Raw genomic sequence first — 12,215 nt, forward strand, 5'->3', positions numbered from 1 at the left:
ACCTCTGAGCCTTGTTGATGTTCGATGAGTTTAAGTATCAGGAATATAAAATCCCGCAAATTCGAAACGTCAGAGAATAATCAAACGAGCAGATTCGATAGAGCGTTACAAGTCAAAATAATCATGGAAAAGGTTTGAATTGATCACTCGTGACATCGGGTGCCCTAATCTGCAGCTTCCGTCAATCACAATTTCAGTTCCAAACAGTATCAGTTAGGAAGGATAGGTGATGTTATAGAGGGGTAGCGTTCATTTATCGACATTATATATTAGCTATGCATTTTGAAAATTAATCTATCTGATATGAGTTACATGATTTGATATCACCAAAAGCTGGCCTGTCTCAGCTGTAAAAAGGTCACGCTATCGTCCGGCCAGTTGGTGACAGTATGGCTGTCATCACATTCCTTTGTCCACAGGTGTTGCGGTATTTTCCCGTCCCCAGCGGAACGTATGAAGTACACACCCTCCTGTTTACAGGGACAAAGTCCATCCCATGAAGACTGTATCCTTGCGTTTTACAGGTAAAATAATCTCTTACTGACCTTACGATGTTCGATACTTATTCTTAAATTAATATAATTTCAGTTTACGGCAGTTGCTAGGGAGATTAACTTGTGTGTGACTTTGAGACAATTGCATCAGAAATAATCTACATCAGGAAATGTAACTGTCGATTTTACATGTTCAAACTCGATAGTATACCCAGGCTAACGCATATACGTAGTCCTTATTTAGCCTGGTGCATTGTTGTCAAAGAAACGTTGTCAATACTTAGAGGGATGGTAGTGTGGGGTTATTCTTGCCTTTGATCGTCTTTGAACTGAGGTGAGGTGAGGTGAGGTGAAGTGGGGTTTAACGTCGCGTCCAAGATCATTGCACTTATAAAGCGAAGTGCATGTACGTGTGTGTGTTTGTGTGGCTGCTTGTACTAGTCAGAACTGATGCCGATTTATAGTGCTAGCTCACTGAGATACCATACCGCAGTTTAACATGAATACCCCACTCAGACATAGTATACTGACTCCGAGCCGACCAGTCCTTGTTTTAGCCCATTAATGCCGAGCGCCAGACAGGGTAACAACAAGTATCATCTTTAAACGTCTTTTGGTATGACGCGGCCGGGGATCGAACCCCGAACCTTCCGCTCTCCGGGCGGACGCTGTACCACTAGACCACGGAGGCGGTTCCTTGAACTGATGCAGGTACAATCTTGTAATGATATTTTGTAACTGACATGCAACAGAAATTTAGGCTTTTAAGACGTTAAACTATCCCGCTTACTGTTCCTTCTGGTTTCAGTAATACAACGCTATCTACGCCAGTAACAAGATGCTACGACATCGAATACATGTGGAGAGTGTTGTGCTGATCTTGTGCTGTGTTTACATCACTGATGGGCAAGAAGTGAACACCAGCCAAGGCCGTTTGCGGGGAACAACTCTATCTGTTCGTGGCAAACACGTGGACGTTTTCCATGGTATACCGTTTGCCAAACCCCCTGTCGGAAACCTCCGCTTCAAACACCCCACTCCTCCCGATTCCTGGGCTCCAGAGATCCGGAACGCCACCGAAGAGAAGCCTTCCTGCCTTCAACCAAGGGACATCTTCAGCTTCCCCGAAGACTACCGCAAGACCCCAGGCAACCTAAGTGAGGACTGTCTGTACTTGAGTTTATGGAGGCCTTCCAACATTTCACAGGCGTCTAACCTGGCCGTCATGGTGTTCATCTACGGCGGAGGATGGGGCATGGGATCTATTAGATTGGGTTTATATAACGGACAGTACCTTGCTGCTGAGAATGACATTATCCTTGTGTCCATCAACTACAGACTTGGACCTTTGGGGTTCGGGTACTTGGGTCCGGATACAATACCTGGTAACATGGGTTTGATGGACCAGCGGATGGCCTTGAAATGGGTCAACGATAACATAGCCAGGTTTGGTGGTGACGTCAACAGGATAACCATATTTGGAGAAAGTGCTGGTGCAGTGTCAGTCGGTCTCCATCTTCTGTCGCCTCTGTCACGTGATCTGTTCAAATATGGTGTCCTGGAAAGTGGGTCTCCGAATCAACCAGTGAGCCGGCAAGTGTATCAGGATCACGATACGGCGCGGTCATATGTAAGAACATTTGGCGCCATTGTAGGCTGCACTGGCTCTACAGATGCTGACCTCTTCACATGTCTGCAGAAGGTGGAGGCTGATGCGATCACGCCTGCCTTTGTGAAGGGCCTCGAACACGGACGAGCTCATTCACCAGTCACAGACAAGTACTTTATGCTAGATGATCCTCTGACGTTGATGAAAACTGGACAATACAAGAAGACGAACATATTACAGGGATGCAACAAGGATGAATCGACTGTCCTCGTGTTGCCATTAATGACAAACTTCACTCGTGATGGACTGACCAGAGAGAAATATCTGGAAATCATGAAATCATACACACGATTTTCTGGACCGGAGTCTAAAACAGAAGCTCTGAGGCTATTTTATGAGGAGATGCAGGATCCCGTAGAACCTATGAACTATATACAGGTCCTCAATAATATCCGTGATGACTTGGAGTTCACATGTCGAGCTGTGGCCTTCTCTTCGTACTACGCTGAACACAATGATACATATATGTACAGCTTCAACCATCGTCTCTCCACCAGCAGATATCCCTCGTGGATAGGAGCGACTCACACGTACGAACTGGAGATGGTGTTTGGCCTGCCTCTTGACAGGTCATTGGGATTCCAACAAGACGAGGTGGAACTCAGTAGGACCATCATGACATACTGGACTAACTTCGCCAAAACAGGGTGAGTAGAGCTAGTTCATTATTTACCTATTTCCAGTGATTACTATAACAGGTCTTACAGCTTATGGCATTGTAGAGTAGGCTAGTGGTTACACCTTTCACTCGTCATGCTGAAATCTTGACAGGTTTTCCCCACATTGGTACAATGCGTGTGTTCCACTCAGTGTCTATGATATGGCTATCACACTCAACCAGCCGTACTCCATTAAAATTCCGAAGATGTTAGTTTTATATAACAGGTTTATTTGCTGCAAGTCGTCTCAGAATTGTAATTCGGGTTTCATAGATATTAGTAAAATCATTGTTTGAAAGTTTAATTGAAACATCTAAACATCTTGTCAGAGATCTAGTGATTTGTTTCAACGTAATTCAAGTAAATCCCAGTCTTTAAGATCTAGACCCAAAGATACTTAAAAAAACACGTTTTCACTGTTAGAGTGGAGTGAGTGAGTGAGTGATTATGGTTTTACGCCGCTTTTAGCAATATCCCAACAATATCACATGGCTTCACATGTGGTACCCATGTCGGGAATCGAACTCGGATCTTCGGCGTGACCAGCGAACGCTTTAACCACTAGGCTACCCGACCGCCCCCTTAGAGTGGAGGAGATTTTCTTCTGATAATAATCTATAATACTGTGTTTCAGTAATGTGTTTCCAAAGCAATACATAATTTTCAATATAATCTTGCTTTGATAGCGTTTTGCACCTGACTTAATTACAGATATCAAGGCAACATTCAAAGATTTCAGCATCGGCTCCTTACAGGTTTTGCATCAAGCGCTCAAAGCATATTCAACATTTAACTTTATTTAGTAAATTTTAGTTCAAAAGGTGATCGTCTCATATTCTGATTCACTGCAGAAACCCCAACAAGCCTGTTGCTGTGAGGAGTAAGTGGGCAGCGTTTAAGCAACCAAGGGCACAATACATGGCCCTTGACGTTGGTGACAACCTTGCAACCAGGCAGCGTCTACACCATCAACGGTGTAACTTCATCAACAACATATTGTCTCTGGTACAAGAAGACAACAGTAAAGATAAAGGTATGTGTAGTTCCAAGTCTTCAGACATCTCCTTAATTCAAAATAAGCATGTTGTATTGCAACTGAGGCCACACCCACATTTTAAGCATAATCCCACCTACGACCATTAAGCTCACTATCATAGAAATATCGGGTACAATTTGAATGTTAAGCCAAGCCTGTGCACCTGTTCACCTGTTCCTCATCGTTCGGCATTTAGCAATATATTGCAGTCTAACAAAACAATCGCTGTTGCTCTTCCCCCGCCATGTTCGTCTCACGGCGACGCCATATCACGCCATATCACGTAAATTCACGTCGGTTACAGTATCATGCAGTGCAACCAACTCAGTAAGCACACAACTTCATAGCTTGCAGTTGCTGCAGTCTGTAACATTAGTGCTGGAAAAAGTAGTTGCAACACCTCAACACAGCTCTGTCTACATTTTTCTACATTTCTTAGCTCGGCCCAACAATGCACTTGTGGAATGTTTCGAGTCACGTGATTAATGAGAAACAAATTAATATAGAAACTTAAATTTAAAAATCCTACTCATTGCTGCATGGGAACATGGATAACCGGATAATGAAATATGACAAAATTTAAACAATTATAACAGACTACTCATTTTAGTGGTGTTGTATAATGTTCGAAATGTACATATGTCCCTTAACATAAGGATGCGGGCAAGGATGTGGAAGAGTCGTCAGTTAGGCTTGTTCGAGGATTTTTAATTTACGTCATTACGGATTTGACCAGTTAACCTGAAGTTCGGCATCTTAGAAAATAAATAAATTTTGCTCTACCCCTATGTGTAGTGTAATAAAGTTTATTTTTGCAAAGCTTGAAAGCTTTTCCTCTTGCTTGAACTAATTTATTATAGTTCAGGTCAAAACTAAACTTCATGACACTTCACATGGGGAGTAGAGCAAACTTTCTTTCTTAATTAAAGAACTTCCAGGCGTACTTAAATACAATGTATCCGTGTCGATTAAAGTACTCAACTATAAGAAGCTACATCTTGCATGAGGCCCGTGAAGATTCCTGGGTAGAATAGGTCTTCAGCAACCCATACTTGCCGGAAAAGGCGACTATGCTTGTCGACTAACATGATCGGGTGGTCAGGCTCGCTGACTTGGTTGATGCATGTCATCGATCTCAATTGCGTGGATCGATGCTCATGATGTCAATCACTGGATTGTCTGGTCCAGACTCGATTATTTACCGACCGCCGTCATATAGCTGGAATATGCTGAGTGCGGCGTTAAACAACAAACAAACAAAACAACCTCTTGCATGATTCATATGTGTGTAGACTTGCAACAATGCGTTACACTTATTATTATCTAAAGATATACCCTCTTTTGTAGACATGACACCAGCGTCCACCGCCCCCTGCACGAACGCCAGTCTAAGATCGTCTTGCGCCCGTCTACTTAACATCATGGCGCTGATGACGGGTGTCCTTCTTATGGGGCTCCTGGATTAGGCAGATGCTACCTGCGGTGCTACTTGCGTAGAAGCTACCCACGTGACCCTCCCTTGCGACCTTTAGTAATCACTTAACTACTTGTGATGGACGCTTGTTGCACCTCTTGATTCAATGTGTCTCACGTTGTCGTAAGAACACAATAGTAATACTTATAAAATAAACTTATAATTCGTTTTGTTTGAATGACAACCCTTTATACAGTCTCAGTGATATATCAGAAACTCGAAGTAGATTTGTCAAAATCTTTGTCGGGTTTTATACCCGTGCTCGTGGGTTTCACCACGTGGTAAACATCTGAGACATGCATAACTTCATGATTTCCACTCACGTCAAATTTTCAAACGATTCGGGGCGCAGAGGTGGCCCAGTCGTACAAGGCGCCGCAATTTGCTGTGCAGAGTTGCGTCCCTTGGGCACGCTAGAAACCTTTGATCGTGTGTTTGAATCCCGGTTCGCCCAGATTATGTGTCCTGACTTGTCAGCACCAAGACCAGTGCACGTGGGTTTGACAAAAGTGATAAACTTCTTCAGACTTTTCTCCGAAACCAAACTGACATGCCGTGATATACCTGGAATATTGTTGAAATCAGCTTTAAAACCAGCTCACAACAAGGCTTGTCTGCCATATAAACTTCTTCAGGCTTTTCTCCGAAACCAAACTGACATGCCGTGATATACCTGGAATATTGTTGAAATCAGCTTTAAAACCAGCTCACAACAAGGCTTGTCTGCCATATAAATTCACAGAATCATCAGTCTATTACTGAAATGGCTGAAATATGTAGACTGACTAGGTGAATCACATTTTACACATTGACTGTAACATGTGAAGACAAGGTGCGAGGTTCTACCGCAGAAAGCATGTACAGTAAACTACGGTTATAACGAACTCAAAGGGACTGCTCATTTTAGTTCGTTATAACCGTAATTCGTTATAAGCATATATACAGCATAACTACAGCAAAGAGTCGGGACGAAAAAGGTAGTTCGTTATATCCGTCAGTTCGTTATAAGCGTGTTCGTTATAACCGTAGTTTACTGTACTTTGTGACAATGTACTGATAGTTCAGAAGGAAGTGTTTTGAATTTAACGTCAGATGGCTGGCTTAAATTCCCACATCGCAGCTTTCAGCTCTATGTCTTATTCTTTTTTGTAGCTACACTGTATGATGTGTCCTAGTGCAATAACTTTATCTGTGTTGTAATCTAGAGTGACATTGTAATGTGTCTTATTCATTTCAATTGGAATACAGTCAACTACGGTTATAACGAACACGCTTATATCGAACTGACAGATATAACGAACTTACTTTTGGTCCCGACTATTTGCTGCTGTTATGCTGTATATATGCTTATAACGAACTAAGGTTATAACGAATTAAAAATAGTAGTCCCTTTGAGTTCGTTATAATCGTACTTTACTGTATTATTTTTCTCTCGTTTAATACATAAAAAGCCACCCTCGATTATCCAACGAAATAGATACCATTTGGCGTAAAATACATTCATAATAGCGGTAGAAATTATATTATTTTTCTCTCGTTTAATACTTAAAAAGCCATCCCTAGAGAATACCCAGTCTCGATTATCAAACGAAATAGATACCATTTGGCGTAAAAAACAAAATTGCGGTAAAAATTATATTGAGTGGCTATCCTTATTGCAACTGCATTGTATGATGTGTCCTAGTGCACGAACAAAGGGTATGTGTTATCATCTAGAGTGACATTGTAATTTGTCTTATTCATTTCAATTGGACTATTATTTGTTAATACATAAAACGTCATCTCTAGAATACCCAGTCTCGGTTTTCCAACGAAATAGTTTCCATTTGGCCTTAAAAAACAAAATAGCGGTGAAAAATATATTGGATGGATCACTGACAATCAGTGATGACACCATGGCCAGGTGTTGGCTCATTTCGTATATAAAAGAGGTCCGAGGTTTTCATTAGGTTTTTCTCTCATTTTAACACACCCATCTAGCACATGTAGGTTTTCTTCAGGGTGAATCTGCAGGGTCACAGAAAACATGGTAGTATCGCCAATAGTTTATTGACTATTGCATTTCACAGATGTAGCCGAACTTTCCTTCAGGCCAGACCGACCAACAAGCTGTGCTGTAGGCAGAAGAGTAGTGTGGGTTAACCAGGTACACATGGTACTGACTCCCACTCTCGCCTGTACTCTGCTCCCCAGAGAACCAGGCAGTGTAATTAAAGGGAGACCCGTCCACCCTCTTCCAGCCTCCCCTGTAGCGTCCACCCAACCAGAGTGAGTGAGTGAGTTGGGTTTAACGCCGCTTTTAACAGTATTCCAATTATATCGCGGCCTGTCAGCTTAATGTGGGAGGAAAGCCCGAAGTGATGCAGGTCTCAGACGTTTACCATTTCGGTGAAACCCACGAGCACGGGTATGGTGCTGACAAACTTAGAAACATAATCGGGGCGAACCGGGATTCGAACCCACAATCATAGGTTTCTGGCGTGCCCAAGGGACGCAACTCTGCACAGCGAATCGCAGCGCCTTAGGCGACTGGGCCACCCGTGCCCACCCACCAACCAGAACGCCTCAACGGAAGAAACTGAAATGAGATGGGTTTCTGTATTGTTATGTGAGATTGTTGTAAGAGTATGTCTAGTGATTGTGAGTGGCAGCAAATGAGTGAAACGCTCATAAAATAGCAAGTGTTGTGGCCAGATTGATTGTGAGTTGCCTCTCTTGGTTGTTGATAAACAGGTCAGCTTCATCGTTCGAGACTTTTCGTGACGTGGCGGTTTCTTGGAGGCTCTGTATATGAGACCTATATAAGAGTGACAAGGAGGGGATTCGAGGCCTTTAAGGACCTGACTTGCGTCTTGTCTACTTGCCAAGTGCAAATGGCATACCTAATCTGAAAACATTGAATTCCTGCGCCAGCATCCAACAATACACCAGATTCAAGAACGAAACAAACCTCTTTCAAGAAATTTGACCGTGACAAATTCAGGACATTCGTGAGTGCACGTGATGTAAGGTTATTTATTGCTGCCGCCACATTTTTTATCCTTTTGCCTTCTGTGATTCTCAGCCTACAACTTTTAATTATTCAAAGGTCTTTTGAGTTCCTTTACAGATTTCACAATTTTGTTCTGTACGAACAGATTTACAGGTTAACCTTTGTGTTTCAGTATACATACGAGGGTGATTGATAAGTTCTAAGCCTAACAAAGAAAACAAAGTCAGTTTGATACCAAAGTCCCCCTTAAGGTCAACACACTTCTGCCAGCGATGTTGCAATGCCATTATGCCACATTTGTAGAGGTCAACTTCTTGGTCACTCAAAAAGTTGTTGACCGCTGTAATGACGTCATCATCTGACTGTGGGAACAGATGATAGTCCGACGGGGCCAAATCAGGTGAATAAGGTGGATGTTGGAGAAGTTCAAAGCTACACTCATGGATTTTGGCCATTGCTATCAGTGTTGTGTGTGCTGGAGCATTGTCGTGATGATAAAGCACACCTTTCGTCAACTTTCCACGTCGCGTAACTTTGATTTGCTCTCTTAACTGTCTCAGAAGTTCCACATAGTAAGCCCCTGTAACAGAACGGCCTTTAGGAAGCCAGTCCACCATGATCACACCTTCAGAATCCCAAAACACGGATGCCATGACTTTCCCAGCTGCTTTCTTTGGAGTAGGAGATGTGACATGTTTCCACTGTTTAGACTGTTGTTTTGATTCAGGTTCAAAGTGGAGGACCCACGTTTCGTCCATTGTCCGTTTGAGAAAGTTATCTGGATCACCTTCAAAAAGCTTGGGGTTCTCCCTTGAGAGATTCTCTCTTCGACGTTTCTGATCAGCTGTCAACAGTTTGGGGACCCATCGAGCAGAAACCTTGTGCATTCCTAGAATATCTGTCAGAATGAAATGCACTCGCTCCTGGGAGATGTCCACTTAGTTGGCTATCTGTCGCTGTGTCACTCGTCGGTCGTCCATGACTATGTCCAGGATTCGCTGTACCATTTCAGGTGTTGAAGACACAACAGGTGGACCAACCAGGACGGGGTTCATCATCAGTGCTCGATCGCCCACGTTTACACTCTGCCACCCATCTTTTCACTGTTGCATATGACGGGGCATCTTCCCCTAGTTAGGATAACATATTCTCATATATGGCATTGGGTGTTAAGCCTTTCTTTTAAAGGTATTTGATAACAGCTCGCTTTTCCTGTTTCTCCATTTCCAGTCATATCATAACCCCCCTTGCAGTCAATAGCTTACACTAAACTAAATAATGTGTCCAATACAACAATCCTTCTGTGTATGTCACTGTACTTGATCAGTCTATCACCACCACAAAGGAATTCATCCGGGCATTCCCTAAAAGTCGGACCGAGGCCGGGCCAAGACGGGCCAAAGTGTTATTAGCTAATTATTTAATTATCGGCGTTCATACCTACATATTATTGATGCAACATACACACATGTCATTAATGAACAATTACCAACCAAAAACGTACAACATAATAAGGTATTTCGAAGTAAATCGCTTGAAAACCCAGATAGTGGAGCTGTGTGTAAGCGTCGCTGATCTAGGTAACATGTAAAAGAGCAATCGTTAAACGAAATAAGATTTGAAACCTATCAAATACTTCTAACTATCGCGATACAAATTTCCATCTGTCGGCATAGCGTTTATATTTATAGGATAGTACTACGTCTATGTAAATACCACTGAATAATGTCACTGTTCATCGTGTATAAAGCAGACACGTTGGTTAAAGTAGACCTCTTCTCCCCATACTCTCAACAGTCTCACAAGTGTTGGGTCCGACTTGGCCCGGGCTGTCAAAATCAACTTAAACCTCACAGATGTAACATGAAATGGATTCACACCTATCGATTAGTATTATATCTACCTAGATATCTCTTTATAGTGCCTCAGATCGCGATTTTTAGGGAAAACAGGGTGTTCAAAGTGAAGCCCTTTTCCCTCTACATTCTCAACATAGTCTCTTATCAGAGGTGTTTGGCCTGTGCTCGGTCCGACTTGGTCCGGGCTGTCAAAATCAACTTTAAACTTACAGATGTAACATGAAATGTATTTACATCTATAGTTCAGTGTGATATCTACTATATACCACTTTATAATGCCATAGTGTACCGCATTTAAAGAAAACAGAACCGTTAAAGTCAAACACTTTTACTATATTTTCTTAAGAAAATCTCTGTCAGAAGCGTTTGGTCCGACTTGGCCCGAGCTGTCAAAATCAACTTTAAACATACAGATGTATCATCAATGTAGAGGGAAAAGGGCTTCACTTTGAGCACCAAGTTTTCTTTACATACCGCGATCTGAGACACTATAAAGTGGTATATAGGCAGATATTATATTATTTTCTCTTGGAACATCTATAAGATGTACAGCTACATGTATGTACCAAAAGAAAGAATCTACGTTTTTACTTCATTAAATAAACATTCACTCATTGAGTATCTCCAACAGTTTTATCCATGTTGAGATCCACTGAAATGGTTAGTTCACTTGTTACATTTATATATAACAGAACGATATTTGTGATTAAATATGATTGTGGATACATTTACCTTGGCTATATTTTAAAATTCAACAATAGCTTGCATGTGGTTTGTCTGGAAGCATAAAATCAACTATTGTTTGTAAAAAACATTTGTGTGTGTTAATATATATGTTTTTTAAAGGAAGAGGTTTTTGAATAAATAATTATGTGTGTGTTCACAAACCCCTATCATGTAATTATATTTTCCTGAATAACATGTTGTTTGCATTTAAAATAAATGTCACTGTTCACCTATATTGAAAGTCAATAAGCGAAATAAAACTGAGTAACAGACTGTGTATTATAGATCCATAGAAATACGATTGCATAGACGATCAATTCAGAATACAACAGGTGTAAGGTGTGGCTAATTGAAATGTATCTCGATGACTTATGAAATGTATTTCGCAGGTTATAATCAATAAACATTGTGACAGAAAAACAAGTGAGAGATTGAGTTGAATTTTAGTTTTGCGAAAAAGGTCCGTGGTTTCTGTGGATGAAACTAAGTTTGACAATGTTGCAAATGATCACTTTCTTTGACTTCATTAAAGATTTCTTAAAGCTGTCACGGTGGCAAATTCAAACTTCCATATCATAGTACACAGTTTTATTGTAAAGTCAGATTGGGTGGTGAATGTGGTGAAATGGGGTTTAACGTCGCCGAGCGCCAGACAGGGTAACAACAAGTACCATCTTTTAACGTCTTTTGGTATGACGCGGCCGGGGATCGAACCCCGGACCTTCCGCTCTCCGGAAGGCGGTCAAGTCAGATTGGGAGTTCGACATGGCGCTATGTATTTTTATCTCGAATTTGAAATAAGCGGTTAAATTTATATGTTTTGTTTGTTTGTTTTTTTGTTTAACGCCACACTCAGCAATATGCCAGCTATATGACGGAGGTCATGCAAATGATTAAGTCTTGACATGACAATCCAGTGATTGATATCACGAGCATCAATCCACACAATTGGGATAAGATGACATGCATCCAATCAACCAAGTCAGCAAGCCTGACAACCAACCCGATCCCATTAATCGCTTCTAACGACAACCATAGTCACCTTTTAATACAAGCATTGGTTGCTGAAGATCTGTTCTAACCCTGATCTTCACAGGTCCAAATCTATATGTATTTTTATGGTGAGGCGGTCGTGATCGGAGAATAGGTTCGAGAGTTCGGTACACACATTCGTGGTCAATATCTCTCATGTTGTGGATGATAGTGATAGGATTCATTAAAGTGCATTTTAAGCACCTAAAATTGACAACTAACACCCTGATCGCAAAACTCCTAACGATTTTTACTTAAAATAGATACGAAAACT

The 12,215-nt window shown here is 41.6% G+C and overlaps 2 protein-coding genes across 2 annotated transcripts; one reads left to right on the forward strand and one right to left on the reverse strand.

The window, feature by feature from the left end:
• The first annotated feature begins 1,332 nt into the window (after positions 1-1,332).
• LOC139444472 (cholinesterase-like) lies at positions 1,333-5,324 on the forward strand. Its single transcript, XM_071225430.1, has 3 exons — positions 1,333-2,810; positions 3,674-3,855; positions 5,206-5,324. The coding sequence occupies exons 1-3, from the start codon at positions 1,333-1,335 to the stop codon at positions 5,322-5,324; spliced, it is 1,779 nt and encodes a 592-aa protein (XP_071081531.1).
• A 2,004-nt stretch (positions 5,325-7,328) lies between these two features.
• Positions 7,329-9,211, reverse strand: LOC139444474 (histone-lysine N-methyltransferase SETMAR-like). Its single transcript, XM_071225432.1, has 2 exons — positions 8,560-9,211; positions 7,329-7,339 (listed from the first exon to the last, which is right to left on the reverse strand). The coding sequence occupies exons 1-2, from the start codon at positions 9,209-9,211 to the stop codon at positions 7,329-7,331; spliced, it is 663 nt and encodes a 220-aa protein (XP_071081533.1).
• Between the last annotated feature and the right edge of the window lie 3,004 nt (positions 9,212-12,215).

The sequence above is a fragment of the Haliotis cracherodii genome, unplaced genomic scaffold (assembly GCF_022045235.1).
Source record: "Haliotis cracherodii isolate W230 unplaced genomic scaffold, xgHalCrac1.p SCAF_54, whole genome shotgun sequence".
Classification (NCBI taxonomy): domain Eukaryota; kingdom Metazoa; phylum Mollusca; class Gastropoda; order Lepetellida; family Haliotidae; genus Haliotis; species Haliotis cracherodii.

Bases quoted from the DNA above. Each gene is read 5' to 3' on its own strand.
- LOC139444472 (XM_071225430.1), top strand. From the start codon at position 1,333: ATGCTACGACATCGAATACATGTGGAGAGTGTTGTGCTGATCTTGTGC. The intron at 2,811-3,673 runs GTGAGTAGAGCT...GATTCACTGCAG, and splicing joins ACTAACTTCGCCAAAACAGG to AAACCCCAACAAGCCTGTTG. The intron at 3,856-5,205 runs GTATGTGTAGTT...CCTCTTTTGTAG, and splicing joins AGACAACAGTAAAGATAAAG to ACATGACACCAGCGTCCACC.
- LOC139444474 (XM_071225432.1), bottom strand. From the start codon at position 9,211: ATGCACAAGGTTTCTGCTCGATGGGTCCCCAAACTGTTGACAGCTGAT.